The sequence below is a fragment of the Equus asinus genome, chromosome 26 (assembly GCF_041296235.1).
Source record: "Equus asinus isolate D_3611 breed Donkey chromosome 26, EquAss-T2T_v2, whole genome shotgun sequence".
Classification (NCBI taxonomy): Eukaryota; Metazoa; Chordata; class Mammalia; order Perissodactyla; family Equidae; genus Equus; species Equus asinus.
Genome location: NC_091815.1, coordinates 31,940,325 through 31,968,313, shown reverse-complemented (window position 1 = coordinate 31,968,313; position 27,989 = coordinate 31,940,325). Strand labels below are relative to the sequence as shown.

Below are 27,989 nucleotides of genomic sequence, written 5' to 3'. Positions count from 1 at the left end.
CCAGAATTTACATTCTGGCTCCTCTTCTTTGTGACCTTGGGCAAGTCACTTTCCCTGTCTGAGCCTTAGTTTCCTCATTCTGTAAAGTGGGATGGAAAATGCCTACCCTTATCTATCTGTGGAATGAGAAAATGGAAATTAAGTATTTGGCAGGGTGTAGCCACCTGAACCGAGTAGCTACCGTGTAATGAGCAGCGAGCACTCATGCTGTTGCCGTTACTCTTTGGGTCCCACCCTAAATAACAGGTTCTGCTTGATGACTCTGTAAATGAAAGACTCTGGCTTGAAGGGTTGGGTGGTATATTAGATATCTATTGCTGCATAACAAATTACCCTGAAATTTAACAGCTTAAAACAAAGGGAAGCTTTTATAATAGTCCTGCTTAGACGGGCACGGAACTGAAACTGCTTGTGGTAATCCAGACTTACCCCCAACCTGATCTGTGGTCAGAGTACAGTGGCAACGACAAGTGGGTGGTGCAGAAGAGTCTCTGAATGTCAGAAGAGAGCTGGGCGAAGGTTTCTTGGGGATTAACCACCCTCCCAAAGCCAACCTCCACCCCCAGCCCATCCTCAGATAACAGCATTTTCCCAAGCGGCACTCCTGGAATTATCTGCTTCGTAATCATCTGGGGGTCCTGTAAAAAAATGCTCGTGTACCCCACCACAGACTTTCAGAATCAGAATCATGGTGGGTAGGACCTGGAACTGAAAGTTTTTAAAAGCAGCTTTCTTAGTAGAATAGTTTTTAGATTTATGGGAAAATTGGGAAGATGGTACAGAGAATTCCCACACTCCCCACACCCAGTTTCCCCTATTATTAACATCTTACCTTAGTATGGTACATTTGTTACAATTAATGAGCCACTAGTCATACATTATTATTAACTAAAGTCCATACTGTATCCCGATTTCCTTAGTTTTTACCTAATGTCCCTCTTCTGTTCCAGGATCCCACCCAGGACACCACATTATATTTAGTAGTGGTATCTCCTTAGACTCCTCTTGGCTGTGACAGTTTCTCAGAATTTCCTTGTTTTTGATGACTGTTTAAAGGAGTTGTGGTCAGGTATTTTGAAGACTGTGCCTCAAGTGGGATCTGATGTTTTTCTCATGAGTAGACTGGGAGAAAGCACACAGAGGTGAAATGACATTTTCACGTTACTGAGGGTGCATGCTGTCAGCGGGACTTCCCACTGCTGCGGTTAACCTCCGTCACCCGGCTGACAGTTCGTCAGGTTTCTACCCTGTAAACTTGGTTCCCTGCCTCCCTTCTCACACTGTACTGGGCGGAAGTCACTGTGCACAGGCCACACTTGAGGAGTGAAGAGTTACGCTCCACCTTCTTCTTGAGGGTGGAGTATTTACATAAATTATTTGGAATTCTTCTGCACGGAGTATTTGTCTATCCTGCCTCATTTATTTATTCAGTCATTTCTATCAGCATAGGCTCATGGATATTTTGTACATTGGGTTATGATCCAATACTCCTTTGGTTTGTTGCTCAGATCGTTCCCGCTTTGGCCATTGGGAGCTCTTTCAGTTCGCCCGGGTGTCTCTTTGACATACGGCATCGCGTGTGTGTGTGCGTGTGCGTGTGCGTGTGTGTGTGAGTGACACAGGGAGCGAGCGAGCGCTCTGGCGCTACAAGGTGCTCCAGGCTCATCTTGTGTCATTTCCTGCCCAGTCCTAAAACCAGCCATTTATCCGAGGGGCCCTGGTTCCTTTTATTGGAGAATGGTACTAAAAACTAAGATCTGAGCACTAGGCCTGCTCGAACCTGAATTTTTAACACGCTCCCACCAGCTATTTTTTATGAAACCAGAGTTAGGGGACGTCCGCTCTCCGTTTCTTTCACCGCCTCTCAAGTATTCCCCTGGCCTCACCAAACCAGTGTCAGCGCCCGCCGGCAGAGGGCGGAAGAGAAGGCAGACCGGTCCCTTCTCACCGCCGAGGCCTTCCCGAGAGGCGGATGCGCGATCGGGCGCGGGGCGGGGACGAAGCTCTGTGCCAAGAGCTGTCAGACCCGGGCGGGGCGCGCGTGCTTTCCGCCAGGGGCCGGGCGCTGTCACGTGACGGCCTGCGGTCAGCTGACTAGGGCCCAAGTTCGCCGCGGAGAGCGACCGCCGGGGCCGGAGGCTGCTGCTGATTGGTAGAGAAGGATCCATCCACTGGGCGGGGCCTTGACGGTGGGAGCTACCATTGGTTTGTTCCGAGTCACGTGGGGCGTCGTACGGCGCACCAGGAAGAGAGAGGGTCTCCCTAAGCGGACGTGTGCGCATGCGTCGAGGCAGGGGGTCGCCGATTGGAGACCGTGAGTCACGGGGAGGCGCGCCCGGGCAGGCGGGGGCGGGGCCGGGGGGGGGGGGCGCACGCCGAGCTACGAGGCCGCTAGTTGGTCGGCGCGCATCACGTGGTGCCGGGCCGCAGGGGGCGTGCGACGGTGCGACGTCGACGCAGCCCGCTAAGCTCCCCCGACCCCTCTGCGCCCCTCGGCCGCCGCTGAGTCCTCCGAGGGCCGGGGTCTGGCGGCACTTGAGTCCTTCTGCTGCCGCCATGGACAACTCCGGGAAGGAAGCGGAGGCCATGGCGCTGCTGGCCGAGGCGGAGCGCAAAGTGAAGAACTCGCAGTCCTTCTTCTCGGGCCTCTTTGGGTGAGAACGGCGCCGAGGGGCGGCTGGGGCGAGGCTGGGAGGACGCCGGAGTCACTGCCCGAGGCGGCGGGGTCGGGGCGGAGGGGATGCCGGGACCAGGGGACGGCGTCCCAGGCAGCGGAGGGGACCCGGGCGGAGGGCCGGGGCCGGGCTGCGGCGACGCGGTGTCGGGAGAGACGGCCTGAGATGGCTGGGGGGGCCCTGGACCCAGGACACCGGGCCGCGGCGACACCGTCGTTCGGCAGGAAGGGGACCCAAGGCTGAAGACGGGTCGAGAAGCGTTTGGAGCTCCGGGAGGGCCTGTCTGAAGGGTCCCAGAAGGGCGTGGCGGGGCCTGGGCCGAGGGGCGCCTCCCGCACGCGTCGGCTTTCCCGTCGCCGGCGGCGGTGGGTTTGGGTGAGCCCGCGTTGATGAACTGGGAGGTGCCCGCGGCGAGCGCGGCCCTGGGTGATGGAGATCGGTGTAGGAAGACCCTACAGTGGATGGAGAGCTGAGCGGATGTTCCCGGGGGAGATGGCCTGCGCTGCGGGGCTGGAGGCTGGGGTGGTGTGGGGGCTGGGTTTAGGAGATGGAGCCATAAGAGGGAGAGAAGGAGGAGGAGGAAACCCAAAGGGGCAGAAAGCACAATGTGTGGTCGTGGAGTAGGGATGGGGCGTGTGAGCAGGACGACCGGCTGTTGAGACTAGGGCCTGCGCGGGGCCGGGAGACAGAATTAGCCGACAGTCTGGTAGACATTTCAGATCAAGTTCACGTTAGCTCGTGAAAGTCGTTCTGGTGACCAACCTTGGAGGACTCTTAGTGGCTTGGGAGTGCCAGAAGCCCAGGTTTGAAGAGTGGCTCTGCTGCTTCACGACCTCGGGTGGGTTGTTTAATTTCCCTGTTAGAGGGGATCGTTGGTAAAACCTGTCTCAGATATTTGATGCTAGGATCGTAAAGCGCTTAGAACTGAGCCTGGCATGCGGGTAATGCTCTGCGAGTGTTAGCTGTTATCACTTCTACTTCCAGGAAGGAAACAGGTGTGGAGCCTCTGCGGACCTGGTGGGGAGCAGGGAAGGAGGGGTCCGAGGAGGGAGGAGCTGAAAGGTTGTGGGACAGGGACTCGCGGCCCTGGGAACTTAGTAGGGTTAGGGGAAGGGCTTGAGGCTCGGGGCAGAGGAAGCAGAGAGCTGGAGGGGACTGGAGAGGCTGTGCTGTCTTTGGGACTGGCGGAGACCCAGAGGGACTGGGGGCTTTGTGGAGAGTTAGGGAGAACGGTGGTGCAGGTGCGGCTTGGAGTCTGGCAGCAGCGAGAGGCAGAGACTGGGGAAGGCTGCGGACGGGAGAGTCTGCCAGGAGGCTGCGGAGGGGGTTGGGAGGCGGGCCGGAGGGCCAGGAGAGACGGTGTCGGAGGGTGGTGAGAAATGAAGAAGCAGGTGGTTCTTTCCAGGGGAGGACATGGAGCCGCCCCTGGTTGTTTGATGTTGGACAGTGTTTAGGAAGAGAACTTGAATCACGTGGCTGAGGATTCCGGGTGTGGAGAAGCACTGGGGCTGCTGCATTGCATTGAGTGGGTGAGGAATGTTTTGTTTTAGGGTCTCGAGTGGAGAGAGGGCTGGTGTGTGTTTTGCTTCCTTCATGAGGGGAGAGGTTCAGGTGCCGTGTTTTGGGGTGGTGCCAAGAGCTCCGTTCTCGGTGCTGGTTTTCCTGGGTAGTTTTTGGTTTCTGGTCCCTTTGGACTGGGGGTTAGTGTCCTCTTGGACTGTGCTGGGAGGGAGCAGCTAAATCAGCCGCCGAGACACGTGCCCCTGGGCTGGGAAGGCAAGGTTAACACTTGCCAAACACTAGTAAAGCAAAATCGTTAAGGGCAACTAAGGGCTAGATTATGCCATTCGGGGGAGGTTCCTGAGTTGGGAGGAAGCTGCAGGACTGGAGGAAGGCCCTTCGTGAGGAGTGAGCTGGGCCCCGGGAACCCCAAGACGAGCCAGTCCTGGTCCTAGGGAGTGAGGGCCTCGGGGAGCATTCCAGGCAGCAGGAATTGTGCGAACAATTCTGTAGCCCGGAATGACGGGGAACCAAGATCCAGATGGACCAGCGATGGCTCCCAGGGGAGAGGCCTCCATCTGGGAGGATGAACAGGAGTTCTGGGGGTGCCCTCTGGTGGGGGAGCACTGCTCCAGGCGAAGGGGACAGCTTGAGCAAGGCCCAGATGCGTGAAGCTCAGTGGGTGACATTTGAGACAGGAAGTTCCGTGTTAGCGTGTAAACTTAGAATGGGCAGAAGAGGGGGTGAAGCTGGACAAGAGCGAGGCGCCGTCTCACAGCGCCTAGGGAGATGGGCTTGGACTTGAGGTGCTGGGAGCACTGAGGATCTTACTGGGGGTCTGTCTTGGTCTTTTTGGGGCTGCCATAACAAAATGCCACAGACTGGTGGCTTAGAAACAGCAGAAATGTATTTCTCACCGTTTGGGAGGCTGGAAAGTCCAGGACCATGGTGCCAGTAGACTGGGTTTCTGGTGAGGCCCGCCTCTTCAGGGACAGCTGTCCTCTCGCTCTGTCCCTGTGTTGTGGAGGGAACAGGTAGAAGTGTCGAACTATCTTAGCTCTGGGATCTCCACCCTTGTGACCTGATCATCTTGCAAAGGGCCCGCCTCCTCGTACCCTCACCTCGGAGGTTGGGATTTCAACACGTGAATTTTGGGAAAACACAGACATTCGGTGCCTAGCAGGGCCGGTCCTGGAGGCTTCCCCTTTGCCTTTCAGGAAGGACGGCAGCAGCTGGTGTGGGGGACAGTGAGGGCCAGGACAGTGATAACAGCAGAGGGTGTTTATTAAGTACTCACTCTGAGCCGGCCCTGCTCGTCTCATGGTTGGGATTCTGTGCTCTCACCGCCTCGGCCCCGGTTCCCTTCCCAGTCATGGAACCACACTGCCCGGCTCTTGGTTGTCACACTGTGGTGGCTGCGATGCTGAAAGCTGTGCCCCCGGTGTTTCATGTACTAGCAGGGTCCCCCACGGTGGACAGGTTTCAGTGGAGCTTCCAGACTCAGACTGACTAGGAAGAGGGACCTGGCTACCCACTTCCGAAAAAATTGGCCATGAAAACCCTGTGAATAGAATGGAGCCTTGTCTGATGGAGGCCGGAAGGGGAGAGGATGGCGCAGAAAGACCGGGCAGGCTCCACTCTGCTGTCCATGGGGTGCTCGGAGTCCGAATCCACTCGATGGCACTAACACCACCACCCTGACTCTGATCAGGCCTGGGCCAGGCACTTCATCCACGTCCTCACATTTAACCCTCACAGCATCCGTGTGGCGCTGGACAGACGGGGCCTCAGAGAGCTTGGTGTGTTTGTCCAGTCCCCCAGTAAGTGGGAGATCTGTGTCCAGATGGCCTGTCTGATGCCAAGGCAGTTTCACAGCCACACTAGTTTCTCCCTGAGGCTTGGGCCCCTTTTGGGCCCTTCATTTAGGAAGGATGTTGGAGCATCCTCCTGATTCTGCTTTCCTCCTCGCCGTCATGGCAGTTTTCTCCAAACCTTTGAAAGAAGGACCAGGTGTTTTCATCCTGGTCCCTTCCAGCTCTGGGAGCAGTCCAGATGGTGCTGAGAGGGGAGGGAGCAAGGTGAGAGGAGAGGGCAGGGATGTAGGTGGGAGACCCCTGGCCGGAGCCTGTCTGTCTGAGAGCTGGGAGAACATCGAGGGGTCAGGACATCAAGGGGACATGGGCAGGAACCACTCCTGGTACCTCCTTCCTCCGGAGCTGCACATGTTCAGCATTTCACAACCCATCATTTCTCAAGGCCCTCATGGCTTCCGGGCACTGGAGAAGGCGTGTCACTCAGCTTGTCCCTCCTGCTTCTCCTTCTCGCTTTAGGGACCTCAGCGATGACAGTATCCCAAGTTGAGGGGTCGCTGCTCATGTCCAGAGGGCCAAGGAGCATAGCCCCCCTGGGATCCGGGGCAGCCCCGTGTCCTCGGAGGCTAGGGCCTTCTTTGCTCCTCCGTGTTTCTGGGCTGCCAGACGCTAGGGGGCTTTGGTGTGCCAGCAGCCTGCGAGGGAGGCGGTGCCGGCCAGTTAGCGAGCGGATCAGCGCTCCTGTACATCGCTCCTGCTCCCTCCTCCCCCTCAAACCACCCCCCCCCCCCCCCCCCCCCGCCAGTGCTCAGTGCCTGAGGAGGGGGCTGCAGCGGGTGGGAGCAGCCCAGACTTCTGCTCTGGAAGGAAAAGGTAGAGATTTCCCAAGTAAAGCACAATGAAAGGGCGTGAAAGGTGGTGCAGCCGCACTTCCCCGCGCTCCCCCTTTGGGACTGTGCACATTCTGAGCAGCTCCCTGGGCTTTTCCTCCTCCCTGATGGCTCACCCTCACCCTGTCCCCCAAATCCAAAGTAAGAACTTCTCTCCACCCCGATACCGCCAGGCGTAGGAAGTTTCTTCATCTGGGAAATCAAAGTCATAGTAATCCCTACTTGTTAGGATTATTCTAAGGAGTAAATGAGCTTGTGCTGGTGCAGTGGGCGGAGCACCGTGCCTGGCCCTGGTAAGTGCTTATTAAGTGCTTACTATTATTGTTATTAGGCATTGTTATTAGGTATTGTTATTGGAAGTGGAGCTGGAGGCCTGGAGAGAGAAAGATGGCCGCGTGTCCTTTATGCCTACAGCAGGATCCTAAAGGTCAAATGTTGACAGATGAGTTCCTGTTTGAACCATCTCTAGCCCCAGTGGCCCCCAGGAGCCTGGAACCCGGCTTTCTTTCCTGAGGGAAGGAGTGCTGCCAAGGTCAGGGAGGGTCCCTGTACTGACCCGCCTGGGCCCGGAGCTGAGCCTGCAGTGGCAGTGACAGCTTCCAGACCGCCTTCCAGCCGCAGAGCCGCGAGACCCCCAGTGCCCCTCCAGCGGGCCTTGCGGCCATTCCCAGTGCCCTGCCAGCTCCCACGTACACAGCTGGAACCTGGCACATCTTGCCCAGTGTCGGGGTGGAGTCTCTCCTGAGGGCACGCAAGGTTTCTGGGTAGCCCGGGCATCATTTCACTGCAGTCCAGGGGTTCTGCGCGTCTCACGGGACGGGGGTTTGCCGCCTCCTCATGCAGACGTTTTGAGAGGCACGAGTCTCTCTGAAACATCTTTTACGAAAGAGAAACGTGCAGCTCCTAGGCTGGGATGAAGTGATCCCACTGGGGTGCAGAGGGCGCGGGCCCCGCCTTTGCACTTACAGGTGGGAGGGCAATGGCCAGAGATAAGAACTATCAGCCTGATGTGGTAAGGGCTGGGGGAGGCGGGAGGCCCAGGGCTCTGTGGAAACTGGAGGGGGGGGGGCGACACTGAGCTGATCTGGGGGTGCGGGAGGTGAAGCCCACGCCGAGATGGTGAAGGGGGCACACATTTCCAGGCTCGGCTCTCTCTGAGCCTGATGCGAGCAATGCTCTCCTTTGCCGTGTGCCAGGCTCTCCCAGGCGCTACCTGGAGAGATGCTCTGCCAGGCGGGGCGTCTCCTCCCCGGTTACAGATGAGGACCCCGGGCTGGCGACCGTGAGCAGGTGCTTGAATGCAGGCCTGCCTGCCTGCCTACGGGCTGAGACTTTTCCACTGCCCCACGTGACTCGAGAATTCCCTTCGCCAGGTGGCTGGCAGCCCTTGGAGCGTGTTTCTCCTCCTTCCTGTAATAGCAGCCGTTTGAGCACCTGCTCCGGGCTGCACTCGTGCCAGGTATTGCACGCACGTCACCTCTAATCCCACAGAGAGCTCCCGGGTCAGCTTCCTCCTCTCCGTCTTCCAGGGAGAGGAATCGAGGCTCAGAGATTGCTCGCTCGAGGTCACACGGTCAGCAGAGTGCCTAGACTGATCCCAGCCGAGGTCACTCGGCCCCCAAGTCCATTCTCTCTCTACCCCTTGCCCATACAGGCATGTCACGAGTGTCCTGGGACAGTTTCAGAGCTGGGAAGTTAGCTTGTAAAGCCGTGTCCTTTTGTTGTCCCTGGGGCCTGTGGGCTCTGCCCTGCAGGAGCCCATACCGTCAGGCGTGGAGGAGGCCGCGAGTGGCTTAGCGCTTGCAGGCCGCGCGTGCCGGAGGGAGGCCGAGGCCCCCTGCTGTGGCTCCTGCGGCTGGGGCAGTCAGCAGAGGAGCAGGCTGATGGCCGGCTGCTCACTATGCGTGGACCTTCGTGCTCTCTGGAGTTCCTGCTGCCTGCAGCTCTGCAGGGGGCTGGGCTGTGGGGGCCGGCTGAGTGAATCCTCCCCTGCTAGGGGCCGCTCAGCAGGCCTGCAGCCCAGAGCACGGGGAAACCTGAGCAGCACTGGCTGTTCGGTCTGCAGGAGAGGCGAGAGCAGGCAGGGACCCTTGGAAGCCTCCATTTTCCAGAAGACTCTGGGACTCAGGGACAGAAGGCTCCCAGGTCACTGACCGAGTGAGAGGCAAGGGAGGGCTGATGCCCAGGGCCTGAGGCCTGTTTCTGGCCCTGCTGCTTCCTGGCAGCGTGAGCTTGGGCAAGCCCCTCAACCCGTCTGAGCCCCAGCTTCCTCCTCTGTGAAGCGGGGTGGTACCCTGTGCCCCTTCAGGCGTAGGGAGGAGTGACGGAGCATAGCCTCTGAGAGCAGGCATTCTGCCCGCCCGGGTGCTGCCGGGACCGACGGGCAGCGAGGACGAGGGGCAGGAGGGCTGGGGAGTCTGAGGGCCTCAGGTGGGAGTGACTCCATCTGTCCTGACCTCTGAAGTCCCTGGGAGCCTGCAGGTGGGGTGGAGGCGTGTTTGGGAGCCAGGAGGTGCCCAGGGGATGGAGGAAAGAGGACGGGAGGCTGAGACTCTCCCTGCAGACCTCCCCTGGCCTGAGTCCCACCGGGCCGGCTGTGCCTTCCTGGCTCCGCTCGCTCCCCTCCATATGGCAGGCCCTGGAAGGTGGTGGCTGCGCCTGGGAGACCTGAGGCTGCTTCCTCCGCCTGGGGAGGGGGAGAAAGCACAGCTGAGCGATAATTATAGACAGCCCTGCACCAGGCCGGCCCGAACCAGTTCCCTCTATTCCCAGCATGGCTCGGAGCCGTGGGATGGGGAGAGCGAAGCAGAGGCAGCGTGGGGGCGGGCCAGTCAGCTGTGGCTCACGCTGCCACCCCAGTTCTTAGAGGAGGCTGGCCCAGCTCTCGTTCCTTATGCAGGAGTCAGAGAGAGAAGGCCTGGTTTCTCCCCCTCGGGGGATTTGTGGGTTTTGGCCTCTGGAAGGCCACCCTTAGATGAGCGACATGAGCTGATCTGAGCTGGGCGATAAGCCCTGTGGTAAACCAGGCAGATGTACCAGGTGGGTCAGTGTGGCAGAGCTGTGGAGCTGGGCATGCCTTCCTTCTGGTCACTCTTTCCCTGCCAGAACTATCCTGTTACAGCAGAATAGGGCCTAAACCCTTCTCCTGGCCTCCAGCCTCACCGCCTGCCCCTCCCTGCACCGCAGCCATCCTGGCGAACTGGCCAGGCCTGTTCCTGCCTCAAGACCTCTGTGCATGCTGTGACTGCTGCCTGGACTGCTCTCCCCTCTTTCCATAGTCATCACTGGGGCTGAGCTCCAGTTTCACGTCCTCGCAGTGGCTTTCCCTGACCTGCCCGTCCAGAGGAGCCCTCCGCCCCAGTCCCGCGAGAGCTTAACCCCTCTGGATGGGGTGCTGGTTCCCTGGCTGCCAGGGCCAGGCCTTCTCCTTTGTTTCTTGCCGTTGTCTGCAGTGCCTGGCATGTATAAATACTCAGGTATTTGTTCCCCAGATGAATAAACGGCCCTGCGGATGGCTTCTCCTTCAGGATCTGCCAGTGACCCCAGGCAAGTCACTTTCCCCCTGTGGGGACTCCACCTCCATCTCTAAAAGAGGAGGCTGGGGCTCCAGAGATTGCCTCCCCTGTCATCTCCTGGCCAAGAAAATGGCCAGGACCCAAGCGTTGCACAGCAGGAGGAGGCAGGCCCAGAGGCCTGAGCGGACGTTAATCCCTCTGGCTTTTCCACCCCGCCGTTAGAAGCGCTGACCAGTGCAGGGCTGCTCCAGCTTTGTCTGGGACCCTGGAGTTCCAGCCCGGCAGCCAGCAGGCTTTGTGTTGTGGCCACGCGGACCCACTGAGCTGAAGCAAACCAGCTGGGGCTGACTGCTCATTGTTGATCACCCCACCTTGGGCCTGTCGGTGACACAGGCTTTGTGCCCATCCAGGAGCCTGAGCTTTGTCAGAGAACGTCTTGGTCTGGGCAGCACTGAATCGCACCCACAAAGAAGGGAAGGCTGTGCTAGGGGATCCATGGGGCGGGCAGACCTGTGATTGTGGTCTGTGTGTGCGCCCGGCTCCCTTAAGAGAACAGTCCAGAGAAGGCCCACCGGCCTGGCCCCAAGGGAGCCTTCTGAAACCTCTGCTGCCAGAAGCTTGTGACAGTTCCTCCCCTCTCCACGGCCAGGAGCGGGTTCTGCAGAAGTCACTCCACAAGGGGCCGTGGGTGCAGGGTGTGTTGTGCCAGCCGGGGTGAGGTCTGTGGAGGGAAGACTGGGGCACCCAGCAGGGCGAGTGTGAGAGGAGCTCGTTGCTCAGTGTCACTTGCTGGGGGCAGCAGAGGGCTGGGGAGACAGCGTCAGCGCAGCCCCCACAGGCAGAGGTAGACGTCCAGACTTTTCTGGAGAAGAACCTTCTGGATGTGATGTGGATTCAGGAGCCTGGGATTCCAGGCCCAGCCCGCCAGCCCTGGGGGGAGGAGGGGCGGGGGGACTAGGTCAGCGTTTTCCTTCCCAGACTCACCTGATCTTCTGAGTCGTCTGGGACTATTGTTAAGACTCCTGATTCCAGAGCCAGCCCTGATGACCCAGTGATTAAGTTGAGTGCGCTCCACTTTGGTGGCCTGGGTTCAGTTCCTGGTCGTGGAACCACACCACTCATCTGTCAGGAGCCATGCTATGGTGGCTCATATAGAAGAATTAGAAGGACCTACAACTAGAATATACAACTATGTACTAGGGCTTTCAGGAGGGGAAAGAAACCATTAAGAATCCTGGCTCCGGGCCTCACTCGGAACTGTTGAGTGGAATCTGCAGGGAGGGTTGCTCTGGGGCTCTGGTGTGATTCCAGAGTGAAGGAGTGCTGAGAACACAGCGCCCAGAGTCACACCAGAGGCCCCGGGAACTCAGCGCCCAGAGTCACACCAGAGGCCCCTGGAACACAGCGCCCAGAGTCACACCAGAGGCCCTCGGCAGCCATGTTGGCGAGTTTCCAGGGCCAATTGAAACCAGGGGGAGGGGTAGGACGGTGAAGATCATTCATGTGGCTTGTAATTGGGACATACTCCCCTGTTTTCTTCCTTCAAAACAAAACGCGGGTTGATGTCAGTGAAGAGAGAGTCTGCCAGTCCTCTTGATGGGACTCCTGCGTGTGGGTTTTGCTCTCCTGGTTCTGTGGGCGACGGGAGTTTGAACAGTTGCAGAGACCACAGACCTCGTGGGCTGAGCCTGGTTAGATTATTGGAGGCGGAAGGACAGAAGGTTGTGGCAGGGACTCCTGGTGAGGTGATAACAAAGGGTCCCCCAATTCTGGAAGAGTTCTTATGCTCTGCTTGGGGGTTGGGAAGCCAGGGTAAAGCTGCCCGAACAGAGTGCTCTTTATTTTTTTAAAAATGCACTACTCTGTGTATCCCAGACCCCAGCTGTTGCACTGTAGGTTTGTTTTTGTTTTTTTTGGTGAGGAAGATTGTCCCTGAGCTAGCATCTGTGCCAGTCTTCTCTGTTTTGTATGTGGGACGCCGCCACAGCATGGCTTGATGAGCGGTGCTAGGTCCACGTCCGGGATCTGAACCAGCAAGCCTGGGCCGCCAAAGCAGAGTGGGCGAACTTAGCTGCTGCACCACCAGGCCGGCCCCTGAACAATAAGTTTTTGAGGGTGGTTTCACCATTTTAAATAATGCTGTGCTGAACATCCTTGTAGCTTCTCTGATTAGTTTCTTAGGATAAATTGCTAGAAATGTAATTCATTGCTGGACCACAGGACACAATACACATCCTAACATTTAAAATATATATATATTTTTTCTTGAATAGCTAGAACGTGCAGATGATTAAAAAAATTCAGACAGTACAAACAAGGGGTGTAAGTCTGTCTCTCAAACCTGGCCTCCAGTTCTACAGACCCTACCATAGAGAAAAATGCTGTAACCAGTTTCTTGTGTATTTTTCTGGAAATATTCTATGTTTATATGAACATATACGTTTCTCTTCTCAGCTTTTTTTGTTTTAACATAAATGGGGACTTTTGTGTACACATTTTAAAATAGAATTTCTCTGTATGTCTGTATTATAATGTATGTGTCCGGTCCTGAATTGGCAATGACATACTTTCAGTGCTGAGAGATCTTCTTTGAACAACAGCAGTGTGCAAGGCACAGGATTAAGGTGTTGGGGAAGGGACAAGGCGCCCCAGGTGGGGCTCTTCCCCCAGAATGTTTTGCGGTTTCTTAGGGAAAGGATTTGCAGAAAGCCTGGGAACCAGTGGTCACAGAGCACCCTGGACAGGAAGTGGAAGAAGTTCTGAGAGGCAGGCCCCATCAGGAGGCCAGAAAGGCCCCGTGGTTGATATCAAACCTGCAGGGAGTTTGCTCACTTGTTGCGCAGCAAGCCAGTCTCTGACACTAGGTGTAGTGGAAGAAAGTAGGAATTGTATTATTGCACAGTGCTGAGCAAGGAGAGAGGGCAGTTACCACTGAAATCCCAAATGCCACAAAAAGCTAAAAGGAAGGGTTGTTATTGGGGGTTTTAGGTAGGGGAGGGGGAGCATACGGCCTTGCTGGTTGGAGCTTTCCCACCAGCCTGGGGAGGCTGCTTGTAGAGAGGAGTAGGAGGAGATAATGAATCCAGGTGACCTGTCCGTGGCCGTTTGTCACCATGGGGTATAGTGGCTTCTGGAGCCAGGAAGCTGAGGAGTAAGCAGGGGCTGAGTGCTTTGGTTTTAACCCCATACATGCTAGGTCCAGTGTAGGGGAACTGATATGAGGGCCAGTATCAATCCCCCCCCCCATTTTATGTTCATGCCTCATTCTTGAGGGATTTGGGGTGACCAATCTAGGTACTTCCTGCTGAATTGGGGCGCAGGTTCTTCCATCTCCTTGAACCGGTCTTCTAACAAGGTAGTGATGCAGGTAGGCTCCCAAAGGTAGATTCATATTGTGTAAGTAAGTAACCAGATGTTTAATAAGAAGTTTATCTTGGGGCTGGCCTGGTAGCACAGTGGTTATGTTTGCATGTTCCACTTCAGCGGCCTGGGGGTCGCCAGTTCGGATCCCGGGTGCGGACATGGCACTGCTTGGCAAGCCATACTGTGGTAGGCGCCCCACATATAAAGTGGAGGAAGATGGGCACAGATGTTAGCTCAGGGCCAGTCTTCCTCAGCAATAAGAGGAGGATTGGCAGCAGATGTTAGGTTAGGGCTAATCTTCCTTAAACAACTTTTTTTTTTTTTTCATCTGGAGAAACAAAAGCAGAAAGACAAGGTTAATGGTTGGAGCAAATTATGAACTAGGTCTTGAGTCCAGGGGGCAGCCAGTCAAGAAGCTTCCTAGGAGTCAGGGTTGAAGCATCTTTTGCCATTTGAAATGTCTCGGATGGTGTCATCAGGCACTCAGGTAGCTCTCTGAGCAACTTATGCAGCAGTAGACAGGGGTGTCTCAAGTTTATGTTAAATCCTCCAGCTTCAATCTGCAAGACTTCTGGGGAAGAAAGGATGGGTTAGTTTTCAGTGATCCCAAATGAAAATGATGGAAAAAACCTGGAACTGGTAGTTTTGCGGTTTGTAGCCAGATGTTTCAGGAAACTAGAAGAAGTCAGGATCCAGTCCAGTTAACAGATATAAAACAAACCCTCAGTTACAGAACTAGAATCCAGTATCCTGAATGTGTCCTATAGTTTTTATTGAAACATAATTTTTTTCCTCTAAAATCACCCTCAATTTGACTAAACATAGCCAAATTAAGGCTAAATGGTTTGCAAAATAAGTCTAGTTTTAATAAATTTGACATAATTATTTACGTAAGTACAGCAAGAATAATCGATTATATAGGCTCTTTTGAATCTGCTTTTCTGGAACCCTTTATAGGAAATCTCAGATGAACTTCAAAGGAAAGTCAACCTTCGTTCCTCAAAAGCCGTCTGGTCATATCCTAGCCTAGTATGTTTTCCTCAAATATAACATTCCAGTCAAAGCCTTGGTAATATAACCAGTGTTTCCAATTGTGTCCTGTTAGAAGAACAGATTCTTATTGAACTTATGCAGACAACCATATTGCCACGAGAATGAGAATCCTTACTGATCAGGAGTTTTTACATTTTGGAGGGATCATACAGGGAGAAAAAGACAAGTGTTTCAATTTTTTTACAAATTGCTATAAATCATAGTTCCTCAAGAGAATAGAGAAAAAAGTTTTCTAAATCTGAAAAAAAAAAAACCCTTTAAAAAATCAACTGTATTTCAAGCAAAAGTTGTAAAAATTATAAATCATCCTCATCAGTTAATTTAGTCCCGGGTAGTTGGTTCTCGATCTTAATCTTCTGTCAGCAGTTTCATGAAGTCATCAGTTTATCTGTTAGAGTTCTGTAATTTCCTACCCAGTTCAGTTTTATAATCTGAAAGTTTATCAGAAACCTGTGTTCTAGAGCATCAGAGTCCTTTCCATGAATTTCTCTGAAGATGAGACATGTTTACAAAAACATCAGAGTAAAACAACTGTCTGTAAATAAGACATTCAAAAATAGTAATTGACAAGGACACTTGACCATTCTTGTGACATATAATACTTTGAGATAATAACCAGAATCTTGGCTGACAATCAGAACAGATCAGAATTTTAGATATACTTAATAACACTCATCCACATAATACCATTTAAGAAAGTTTATTATTACTTATTTGACAATGCTTTCCATGTAATCTAATATACTGAATAAGCCTAGTTAGCTTAGCTTTCTTTTTTTTGTAGGAAGAGAGGAAGTTTCTCTCAGAAGTCCCAGGGGCCTCTGAAAATCCCCAGAGAAACTCTCCCTCCTCTTCCAGGTCAAAAGAAAGCCTTTATTCAGGACTTGAATATTTGTTGGGGGGAGCTTGTCAAAAACATTAAAAGGCAAAGAAAAATCTTTTATAACCTCTTTGTTAAGAACACACCAAAAGTTTAAAAATATTATCCTTCTGGGCAAGAAAACCAAATTTTGATTTTGCACCAGCTTACTTTTGATATTGAAACTTATGGACTTTATAAATTTATTTCAGTCTCAGCCAACTTGACTATACATAAAACTCTGTAGGGTTTTACTTTCACAAAGCTTTTGCTACTTATTTTTTACATTCAGAATTTGTCTTGGTACTTTAGGACAAATTTATCTTTCTTAACTCAAGAAACAAAAATATTTCCACTCTTTATACCTTTTTTACTTGAAAACATATATTTTACTTTCCTTGTATACAGACCTTTTAGAAATATCTGTTTTCTCATAGAAAATTCCTCAGCCTACATAAAACACGTTTATCAATAAACATAAGCACTTTTCAGTTTCTTTGAGATAAGAAACCAAAGGCAGACAAATCTATGCTTAGTAGTTAACCTTTAATATTTTATCTTATGTGGAAATGACCTAGATACCCAATCAACTGTTATTATTTAACTTAGTAAAGCTATAAAGTTTGTTTCCAAAAAGATTTTGGAAACTGTTTTTTAAGTATGCAGACTATGAAACATAATTATTGTACTTAAAAACTCTTACCCAGGGGCCAGCTCTGTGGCTGAGTGGTTAAGTTTGCACGCTCTGCTGCGCTGGCCCAGGGTTCGGATCCTGGGCGCGGACATGGCACTGCTCGTCAGGCCACGTTGAGGTGGCATCCCACATCCCACAACTAGAAGGACCTGCAACTAAGATATACAACTATGTACACAGCGGGGTTGGGGGAGATAAAGCAGAAAAAAAAAAATTAAGAAGATTGGCAACAGTTGTTAGCCCAGATGCCAATCTTTAATAAAAAAAAAAAAAAAACTCTTACCCAGTTTTAACAATTATGGTTAAATTACTCTTAAAAACTTCGTGTGACATTAAAGTAGTTAACCATCATTTTAAGCTGTTTTAAGTACATACACCATAATATGTAATTATTGTTATAAAGTTTTTCCAAAAACTTTTATCGTTTTACATTTGTTTAGTTTACCGGTCTTTAGCAATCATATTTAGATCGTCTACAAAAACCTCCTGAGACAGCAAACAAAATTAGCTGTTATACTGAGTCATTACTCTTGCTGATAAATTTTGTCACAGAGATGACGTGAGCTCGTTGGACCGGTAAACCCAGGCTGTGTGTCTGCATCGTATCCAACACTGGTAACTTTGAGGACATGCCTATTTAAATCAAACCAGCAAACTTAAACAGGCTTTCATGTACCAAAGTGTATTCTATATCATGTTAAATAAGTTTGTGTTTTAGAAGTTTCTGTGTGTTAATCAAAGACTGCATTCCATTCTGAGAGATTTTGAATCCACTCTTTTAAGGGTGACCTCAAGGTGGACTCACCCGAAACAGAGGCTCCCCAGAATGGCCATTACAATTTTAAATTACCTCAAAAGTTTACTTATTTTTACTTGCTTAATTTTAGGTCAGGAATTTTGGGGGAGTTGAAGTGGAGCTCAGCTTGCTGGGAAGCTCCACAGAGAGGAGAGAGAAGCCACAGATTTGGTTTCACCTGCTGGCATGTTTAATTGGTTATTTTCTTTTAAAGAGGCTGTAACGTATTCCTGATTTTATTTAGAAGCCTCAAAAGATTAAAATAGGCTTCCCATTGTTGTAGCTGGCTTTTCCAATTACATCTGTAAATACGTCAGGGGTAAACTGAAAGTGCCCCATTTAAGTATATCAATTTTTACAAAACTTTATCTTAATTTTGTCAACACTTATGCCTGTAATGATAACTTATATTAGAACCCCATTAACAAGTTGCAGTATTATGATACTGTGTACGGGAAGCATTTTGTAGCCAGGCATGACATCCATTTCCAAAAAATACTCAGGCACAGTTGACATAACCTCTTTATATAATATGAGCTCAAAAACTTTAATTTTTATAGTCTCATCAACCTTAGTAGCCTAATTGTTGCCCCACACAATTGTTGGTCAGGTTTGTCACTGTGATTTCTGCCTTCAGGCTTTTTAATTTTTTCAACCTGAGGGGAGTAGAACAGGCCTGTCTGCTGTCCTTTCATGTTGGGGGGCCATCCACCCTTGGGCAGTGTTTTATCAAAACCTTTGTTTTAACATTTTTCATGTCTGTTCCATTTATCCTGTTTATGTTTTTAATAACTAGCTGAAGATTTCCATCTTGTTGGAATGAGTCCTGTTGCTCTTCTCTTTCTCATTTCTCTTTGTTAACATAATGTTTGCATTAGCGTCTGTAAGGCCACGAGAAGAAGCTGAGACCCCAAGTTGGGTTAAGTGTTTGAGACTAGTCATTGTAGTTTCCTTTTAATTTGGTCTTTTCATAGGTACCAATAAAACAGCTGTTTTTGAGAGCTCTCTGAAAAGTTTCCCCACTTACGGATCCATTTTTAGGCCATTTTTTTTTCCTCTGGAGTCTAAAGAATATTGTGGCCGCGTGGTGTTAGAAAGGAACGTCATCCCTCTTTAGACATTGGCTTATAACTACAGGCCGACCAGTCAGCCAGAGTTTTTCCCAACAGGCTCTTAGGTGGAATAGAAGCAGCACCTCCCATGTTAACACTTTTAAAAGGACAAACAGACAGACAACAACAAATACCAAACAAGCGAACTTTGCCAAAAACCCTCAGCCACAAACAGAAGCCAAAACAGACCAAAACCAAAACCAAAAACCAAAGTGCTTCCAGTCCCAGCCTAGTCCGTTTCCTACACTCGGGGGGCACCCAACAAATGAAGATCCGCCACAGAGATCTTCCCAAATGAGCAAGGACAAGGGACCTCGGTGTGCACACCCAGGGGACTTCCCAAAATCTGGCCGGGGCGTTGCAACTTCAAAGCAAACAGAGCCCAGAGGGCTGCCAGGTACCCATTATTTCCAGCTGGTCCTGCTGGAAAAGGTTAGCACAAGGACGAAAACAAAAACTACCAGCGACTTACAAGAGATCTCTTCCTGGATCCTGAACCTAGTTTCTTCCACCACCACAGCAAAAGCACTGTGGGCCAACCACATCCAGTCAGCAGCCAGTCACTTGGGGCTGTCCCTGAGACCAGGGGCTCAGGCAGCTGCAGGACAGCTTCCAAGAGAGGCCTTTAGCCAGAGGCCGGTGTGCCACAGGCGAGACGTCCACTTAGGACGTTGTCCCACCTGGGTCACCAAATATGGAACCTGAAGTGAGTTTGCTCACCTGTTGCACAGCAAGCCAATCTCTGACACCGGGTGTAGTGGAAGAAAGTAGGAATTTTATTATTGCACAGTCCTGAGCAAGGAGAGAGGGCAGCTAACGCTGAAATCCCTAACACCCCGAAAAGCTAAAAGGTAGGGTTTTTATTGGGGTTTTTAGGTAGGGGAGGGGGAGCATACGGCCTTTCTGGTTGGAGCTTTACTACCAGCCTGAGGGGGCTGCTTGTAAGGGGGAGGAGGAGGAGATAATGAATGCAGGTGGCTGTCCCTGGCCGTTTGTCTCCATGGGGTACAGTGGGTTCTGGGGCCAGGAAGCTGAGGAATAAGCAGGGGCTGAGTGCTTTGGTTTTAACCCCATATACAGTGGGTTCAGTGTGGGGGAACTGATATGAGGGCTGGTATCACAGTGAGTGCCACCCAGCCCTCCCCAGGGAGCGCCCAGGCAGCCCACATCAGGCGTGCCTCTGTGAGGGAGCGGGACCCTGGACTGCGTCTCTCGAGCCTGGAGCAGAGACCTGGGCTGCCGCTGCCGGCGGGGAGCTGGCCTCACAGGGAGATCGTGAGGGGCTGGGGCAGAAGGTTGCTTTCTCTTTGGCACAGACTCCATCTTCTCCTTACCTTCTTTCCCCAGGGGCTCATCCAAAGTGGAGGAAGCCTGCGAGATCTACGCCAGAGCGGCAAACATGTTCAAAATGGCCAAGAACTGGAGCGGTATGTGACCCCCAGCAGAGCTCCTCCGTGGCTCGCTTGCCTCTTTCCCTCAGCTTCCGTCCTGAAAGCCTGGCTGGGACGTTAGCCTGCGGCCCCTCCTTTGGTGCATCTCCAGGCAGAAACCCACTGGCCTGCCCTCTGGCTGTGTTAAGCTCACTGGGTTGTTTTACAGCTGGGGTCCTAGGGCCTTGGAGAGAGGGACGGAAAGGAGAGACGCATAAATAGATTATTGAGTCCCGACATACCCACATGGATTGATGAGCTCTTCGAGGGCTTTCCCTTTAAATCCAGAATCTCAGGTTTCCCCCGAAGCTGTTCCCTGGTGCTTCCGTCAGAGTCTGAATTCTGGGCTGGGGGTGCTCCAGTGGCTCCAGTGATCACATTGATCACAGCTCCTCTTCACTGCACGCTCAGCTAAGCCCCAAGCACGCACTGTTGAATTGAATCGTCACAGCAGCCCTGGAAAGCCGGGCGGCATGTTGACCCTGCTTCTCTGAAGTTGCAGGGCGGGCCCTCTCGTCCTCCCCCAGCCCAGGGCTCTGACTGGAATCCAGCTGGAGGAGAATGAAGGAAGCAGCCTCGGAGCTGCAGGAGGGGGCTGTGGAGCTCCCAGTTAGCACAGGGCCCTCTCCCCCGAGGAGAGAGCCTGCTGTCTCCTGCAAGGCACTTTAGGGTTGGAGATGCGTGAACAGAGTGGCTTGGGACCTGTGGAAGGTGCCAGTGTGCAGCCAGTACAGCACAGAGTGGCCTTCAGCTGTGGCCTCCACTGCCCTCTGCTCCAGCCATGGGCTCCTATCCCCACATACTCAAGCCCTTGGTGCCCACATCCTGTTGCCCTTTCTGGACATGAAGCTCCTGGGGGCAGCGGACACTCTGTGTCCCCCCTAGTGCCTTGCCCACGAGCCTTGTAGTGACTGCGGGAGGAACTAGAATGTGGACGGAGCAGAGGGGTAGGGCAAGCTAGACAGGAAGAGATGGGAGTCGGGGGAAGAAAGCTCGGACTCGGAAAGGGGCTGTGCACGGGGAAGCGTGTAGGTGAGTCTCGATTGCCCCTCTCTTCCCCGCACCCCTCCGGCTCTGCCTCTGGGTGGTGGCTCCCAGCCCTGTGGTTTGAGACTCCCAGTGGGGCACTGCTGGGGTCAGGAGGCCTGAGGTTGAGGCCAGTGTCTTCCTGTCTCGGGGGCCCTTGCCACATTCTCAAGAGCTCGCCCACCTCCCAGGCAGTGTCTGAGGGGCTTACAGAGCATGGAGCCCCGCCCAGCCAGGGTCACTCTTCTCTGTTGCAGCTGCCGGAAACGCTTTCTGCCAGGCAGCCCAGCTGCACCTGCAGCTCCAGAGCAAGCACGATGCAGCCACCTGCTTTGTGGACGCAGGCAACGCGTTCAAGAAGGCTGACCCCCAAGGTGAGGGCCGCCGAGGGTCCCGGGCTGGCTGCCCAGAGCCCCTGCGGGGTGCGCTGTGGAGCAATCCTCCAGTCGGTGGCGGCTCAGCTTCTCTCCATGGCCGACATGGGTGACATGTGACAGGCTGGGGGGGGGGCAGCACTTTGATTTCAGAGCTGGCTCCCTTCCGGGTGGTATTTGCATCTCGCTCCAAGCCTCCCCCTCCCCCTCCGCTCGGTGTGTGCAGCTGATCGCCCCCTCCCGGAGCCTGGGAGCATTTGGGAGTGGGAGTCCCATTTCAGAGCCACCGCACGCCCAGGAGGGAGGAAATCTGTTCTGTTGTCAGAATTAACATGCAGAAGAGGCTGGGAGGGGCTCCCGAGGCCAGCCAGAGCCAGGTAGGAGTCGTTACCGAAACCTACCGGAAATCCTCCTAACCTGGCTAACCTGGCTACCCCCCCACCCCCCGCCCCCCAGAGTCGGAGAGCCTGGGCTGCCAGTGCTGGAGAGCAGGCTCCTTAAAGTGAGCGCGTGCTGGGGACTGACTCATCATGAGAGACCGTTTTTGTCCCACTGGGCTCATCCTGAAGTGGAAGCGCAGCCCGACGGGTGCCAGGCTTTCAAGTCTCATGGAGCTGGAATTTTAATTTATCTTTTTAATCTTGGTGCCAGACGTAGGTTGCTAACTTTTAATTTTAGCAAGCAAAGACTTTTTTTTAATGACCATCTATGGTCACCGTCCTCTCAGAATAGGAAGTACATGAATTTTTTTTTTAAAAAAGCTGTATAATCTTGGAATAAAGACTCATCCTTCCCAGGAGAGGACAGTTTGCAGCAGTTCCCGGAGGTCTCTGCAAAGATTGGCAAGCGCCAGCTCACATACCAGTGCTCTGGCGTTGCTGGCAGGTCCGGTACCGCCTTCGGGGACATTCAGTGCCCAGTCAGGGGTTTGATCTCTGTCGACCAGGGAGCTCTTCTCTGTCCCCTAGACTTGACCAGTCACTCGTCTGCAGCCGGGGGTCTCACAAATGTTGATCTGAGCGGTCACATGGTGGGCTCAGGCTTAGCAAGAACCCGAAGGGAGGCCTCGTGGCTGGGGGGGCCCTGTCACTCTGTGCACAAAGCTGAGTGCGACTGGCTGGTGGCGCTGGGCACAGCAGGCCGCGTGGGTGTTGTGATGATGACCCCAGGCGACCCTGGGTTTGTTTTCATCGAGAATCGCCCAGGGACATCTGTGTGTCCCTCATGGAACCCCTACCCCAGCCCTTCCTCTGCTCCCTGGGGAACTGGTTGGCCTGGAGATGTGGCCCTAGCATCTGTGACATTCAGCTGCTGCTCCGGAGTGACTGGAAGGCCTTGTTTTGGGGTGCGGCGGAGTGCCAGGCTGCGTGACGTGTGCTCAACACCATTTGCTCTCTGATCAAGCCCAGCGCTTTGCACAAGCAGGCCCCACCTGGCTCTGTGATGTCGCCTTCTTCCCAGGCCTCTGGTCTGAGCCTTTCCAGGCTCTGCAGGGTGTGTGTTGGGTGCTAGGGCCAGCGTCAGGGGCATGGCCATGCCTGGCCTTAGGAAGCCCGGCGGGGTGGCTGAGGCGTCCCAGGCCAATGAGAAAGCAGCTGTCGTTAGGGGTGATGACGTGCCCATTGTAGGGCACAGAGACCAACTTGGTTTCTCCAGGGATCAGCAAGCACAGTTCACTGCCCTGGGGGGTGGGGTTGGGGTGGGGTACCTTTCAGGAAACGTGAGAGGTGGTGGTGTGGAGGAGAGCCTTGTTTGGGCAGAGCTGGGCGCGGGTGCCTCGGCTGGAGCCCTGGTTCTCAGTGCCAAGCAGGGAGGAGCACTGAGCTGTCCCAGCGCCACTGCCGCCCAGTCAGGGCCCGGGGGGATGTGGGCAGCATGCTCTCTGAGGTCTGGGTGGAGCCTGGCCCCATGACCTTGCAGTCACTTAATCTTCTGGGCTCCATCTCCTGGTCTGGTAAAGCGGGGTCCTACACGTGAGATGAAGCACAGACTTGCCCGTGTGGCGTCTGGCCTGTAGTGGACATCCGGTGAGGGCGGCCCTTGGCTCCCGTCAGGCAGGGTCCTGGCCTGGGCTCCCCTAGCCTCCGCCCCTTGGCCCCGTGCTTTGTGAAACAGAGCTGGAGGGCCCCCTTGGAAACTCGCCCAGTTTCCCCAGCAGCGGCCAGCTGCCCGGGGCCTTGCTGGTTGCCTCACCTGCCTGGAACGCCTCGGTGTGGCAGCACTTCCGACAGGAGTCCTGGAGGCGCTCCCCTCGAGGCAGCTGGGTGCACCTTTGCCGAAGGCCTGCCGGAGCTGGCTGGGGCGGAAGGAGAGGAGTTGGCTCCTGTCCTCGCTCTCTCCCTCTGAGTGTGGGCCAGGGTGGCCTGCTGCCCTCTTGGTGGCTGGAGGTGGGGAGGTGACGCCCATAGCCGTGCTTCCCCAGTTTCTCAGCCACTGCCGGCTGCTCCGGGTGGACGCAGGCCAGGGAGGCCTTTACCTGCCTGTCTGATGGCTGGACCTCAGGACGCACGTGTGCTTGCATGCACCTGAGTCGGGGAAGTGGCCCCACGTGCCCTACCCCTGCTGCCATTTACCGGGTGCCTACTGCCCACCCAGACACTCAGCATCTTCCTTTAAGCCATTCCATGTCCTCGTGGGGTTCTGTCATTTGACCCCCGTTTTACTGAGGAGGCACCTGGGGCTGAGTCCGGAGGCGTGATGGGAGAGGGCCTGCCGCTGACCGGAGGGGCTGGAGCACAGGGCTGGGGAGAGGGCCCTGGGTGGCAGACGCCCTGTCTCCCTGAGCTGCGCCTTCCCTCTCTAGCCTCATGCCCCCGCGCCATCCCGGGCTGCATCACTGCGGAGCCCCTTTCTGGCTCCAGTTTTCTGAGGGTGGACAGAGGGGGTGGTGGACATGTGTGGTGGGTTTTGCTGTGCCCGCCATGGGTGTGCTGGTTGCTCCTCCTCAGGGTCCTGGTGACGAGATAAGCCAGCTGCAGCCAGTGCGTCGGTGGCACTCATGTGGGCGTCAGCTGGCAGCCTGCTGCCTTCAGAGCCAGCTGTCGCAGAGCAAGGACAGGCGTGAAGGGGCTTAGCCCGGTGCCTCCGTGCTGCCGCCCTCGGCTAAGCTTTCTTCCCCGCTGTTGCTCCTTGCTGTTGCTCCTTGCTGACGGCACGCCAGCGCCAGCAGGCCCAGGGTGGCAGCTGCGGGGTGTCCTGCCGGGGGACTTCTAGCCTCTCCCCTCTGCGGCTGCTGATCTCACTGGGGCAGCCTTTGCCCCCCCTGCCTGAGGTGCCAGGCGGGGCACCCCAGGTGTTTCCAGGAGAGGGAGGGGGGTCCACCAGTCACCTGCCTGGGGGCCTGCTGGCCACTCCCCGCCCCCTGGGGCAGAGGATGGAGGAGGAGCCTGTGCAGAGCCCCTCCCTGCCACCCCACGCTCTGCTCTCTGTCCTTATCACGGTCCTTATCACGGTGTTGCGATCTGGGTTGCACCCTGTGGTTAGCTGATCAGTTCCTTCCAGAAGCGCTCTGTTAGAGAGTGCGTGAGTGCTGAAGTACCACCGCTTCCAGCCATGATTTCTGTGTTCTCTCCCTTGCCTTCTCCTCTGCCCCCTTTTTCCTTCTTTTCCTCTTCTCCACTGGCCCAGCTTCCAACTGTTGGCCAGGGAGCTGTGACCAAATGGTGGACTCTGGATCTTTTTGGGGCCCCGGAGGCCTTTCAGAATTGGACCAAACCTATAGACCCTTCCTTCCTCCCCCGGAACAGTGCTCACAGATACCCACTTTCTCCATGTAAGTTTAGGGGCCGTGTGGGCTCCCCGAAGTCCCAGCCACGGTCTGAGGCTCAGGGCCTCTGTTCGTGTCCCCCGGGCAGAGAGGCTGTTAGTCCATTGAGAGCAGCCGCCAGGCCTTGCACCGCGTGACCTCAGGCCCAGTGCGCCCGGCCGACTGGAGACCCAGTGGTGCATCAGGAGCCTTGCAAACGTCCTGGACTGCGGGCCAAACTTTCAGCCTGGCCCCAGCTCAGAGACCAGGTCCTGTGGTCTGTCCAGACTCTCTGTCTTTCCCCCTCCCCCACACCCTTTCCTCCTGAGATGCGTTAAAACGATGTTAAAAAAAAAATCCGCCCGAGAGCTCATCTCTGTCTGCTAGAAAATGCCTCCCACTCGTGCTTCTCTCTCTCTTCCAAATAACTTGTCAAAAAAGAAAAAAAGCATCCCCCAATTTGAAGTCTTGCAAGAGATAGTAAATCAGAAGTGGCCCAGTTGGTCCTCTCAGGTGCCACCCCATCCCGCTGGGTGGGTTTGTTGGTGAAACCTGTGGTTGAGGAGCTGGTGGGGAGCTGTGCTGGGTTAGAGAGGGCATGGACAGCTCTGCCGAGGGCCGAGGCCTGGGCAGAGACGTGGTGAGATTCCCGCTGAAGGGGCCTTGGTGTCACGGCATCCCGCCTCCTCCTGCCATGACAGGTGTGGGGCATGTGGCTGATTCAGGTCCCACAGTGAACAGGTGGCCAAGCCCGGGTGGACCCTGGGTGTCCGGCGATGCAGGCCTGGCTGCCTCGGGCCCCGCCTCTCCCCTTGCCAGCAGCTCTGGCCTTTGAGGCAGGGCCTTGACAGGTCTGGCTCAAAACACCCATGGGATGGGAGTCGGGATGTCAGCCCGACCCAGGGCCAGCTGTGTCCCTGGGGTTGCTGGGAATGTGGTGGCATCATGGCGGCCCGAGGGAGAGGCAGCCACGTCGGCAGGGCTCCTCCCTGAAGTTGTGACCAGCAGGTCACCATCTACAGAATAAATTAGTGCAACTAGGTATCCTGAGACTCAGGGCCGCCTTCTCCCTCCCTCCCAGCCCCGCAGAGCATAGACCCGGCATCTCCCAGTGCCTGCTGGTCTCTGCGCAGTGGCCGCAGCGCCTGCCCGGCATCCTCCTCTCCTCAGCTGCTGCGGCAGTGCCTTCACTTTCTCCTTTCTCCTCCCTCCTCCCTTCTTCTCTCCCCAGAGGCCATTAACTGTTTGATGAGAGCAATTGAGATCTACACAGACATGGTAAGGGTTGCCGCACGTCCGTCCGTCCCCCTCCTGGTCCACCTTACTGCCCCAGCCTCACCTCCTCTCTTCCAGCACCAGAAGCAGGCGGGGAGGGGAGTGGGAGCCAGGGAAGTTTGGTCACTGAGCTGGGCTGGGCTGGCTGGGTCCTCACCCAGCTCCCCACCCGCATGGTTCCTGGCTGCAGTCCCAGCACATCCCAGGGGCTGATGGCCCCACCCCAGATCGGGTCCTGCCTCTGCCCTCCCCATGGGCCGTCATTGTCTTTATCTGTAGAAGATACGGTGACTGGGGCGTGTGTGTCCAGCGCTCTCCCCTTGCCCAGCCTGCCCACCAGTATCCCATTTGATCAGCAGCTCCTGGCAGGCCAGGGGGTAGGGAGGCAGGGCCCAGAGTCGGCTCAGGCCTGCCCTGCCCCAGGGAGCATCCCCATTGACAGGAGCCCCGGAGAGGCGGCTGCCAGCCAAGGCCAGGGAGCTGGGACCATGGACCAAACTGGGCAGGCTCCTGGCCATTCTCTTGTTTGCCTCTTCACGCTCGACCTCTGTGTTGTCATATCCCTCCTCCAGGCAAGAACCAGGGGTCCTGCCCCTGTGGGGCCCAGGCGATGCTGTCGCATTGTACTTACAACAGTGACTGTGGTGCCCGTTCTGGACCAAGCACCCCAGCTGAGGGATTTAATCCTCTCCAGCAGCCCTATGCGGGGGCTCAGTGGGGGCCCAGTGGGGGCCCTGGGGTCATCCCATTCGACAGGCAGCAGAGGGGGCCCGACAAGTGATGTGACTTGCCCAGGGACACACAGGGGTCGCTGACACCCCAGATGGGGCCTGGCTGAGCCCGGGTAGACATGCCTCCACACAGGGGTCACGGAGACCCCACATTAGGCCTGGCTGAGCCCGGGGGCACACACCTCCACACAGGGGTCACTGAGACCCCAGACAGGGCCTGGCTGAGCCCGGGGGCACACACCTCCACACAGGGGTCACTGATGCCCCAGACAGGGCCTGGCTGAGCCCGAGGGGACATGCCTCCACACAGGGGTCACTGAGACCCCAGACAGGGCCTGGCTGAGCCCGGGGACACAGGCCTCCACACGGGTCTCTGAGACCCCACACTAGGCCTGGCTGAGCCCGGGGCCTTGCCCCTTCCTGCTGCCCTCAGCAACCGGGTGGCCATGGACCAGCCCTGGGGGTGGGTGCAGGCTTGGTGCTCAGTCCCATTCTCCCTGGCGCCACGCCACCTGCCCCCGTGGCCAGGATGGAGGTGGAGGCTGGATGTGCAGTGACTGCCCAGGGCTACCCGGTCAGGGCAGCACACAGACCTGGGCCCCCCTCGAGAGCCCCTGAAGCATCTCTGCCTCTTGATGGGCGGTCTCTTCCACACACCTCCCCTCGGGCGGCGGGGGGGGGCAGCAGTCCACCAGCCTTGGGGACCGGAGGGGCGTGGCTGAGCTGGAGGCATTCAGGTCGCCACTGGTCACAGGCCGACCCTTCCGTGTCGCACCCAGGGCCGGTTCACCATCGCAGCCAAGCACCACATCTCCATTGCTGAGATCTATGAGACGGAGCTGGTGGACATCGAGAAGGTGAGTGGCCGCCAGGGCCTGCCAGGCCAGCAGAGGCCAGGGCTGCAGCAGCCCGTCTCGGGACCAGGGCCCCTCTCTGCTAGCAACTGGGGGAGCCCTCTGGGTCTGAGTACTGGGAAGGGGCATGGGGCGCTGGCAGCACTCAGCGAGGGCGGGCCTGCAAGTGACCCGGGCTGCACCACGGCCGCTCGCCCTCTCCTCCCTCCGTGCCGCAGGCCATCGCCCACTACGAGCAGTCTGCCGACTACTACAAAGGCGAGGAGTCCAACAGGTACTGGCACCC

General features: G+C 55.3%; 1 protein-coding gene across 1 annotated transcript in view; it reads left to right on the top strand.

The window, feature by feature from the left end:
• Positions 1–2,337: 2,337 nt before the first annotated feature.
• The window catches only part of NAPA (NSF attachment protein alpha), a 29,899-nt gene continuing 4,247 nt past the window's right edge, over positions 2,338–27,989 (top strand). The window contains exons 1-6 of the mRNA XM_014863027.3: positions 2,338–2,654; positions 19,616–19,695; positions 20,982–21,098; positions 26,075–26,121; positions 27,629–27,706; positions 27,922–27,977. Coding sequence (XP_014718513.1) covers positions 2,557–2,654; positions 19,616–19,695; positions 20,982–21,098; positions 26,075–26,121; positions 27,629–27,706; positions 27,922–27,977 — 476 coding nt within the window. The 5' untranslated portion in view covers positions 2,338–2,556. The remainder of the gene's footprint in view (positions 2,655–19,615; positions 19,696–20,981; positions 21,099–26,074; positions 26,122–27,628; positions 27,707–27,921; positions 27,978–27,989) is intronic.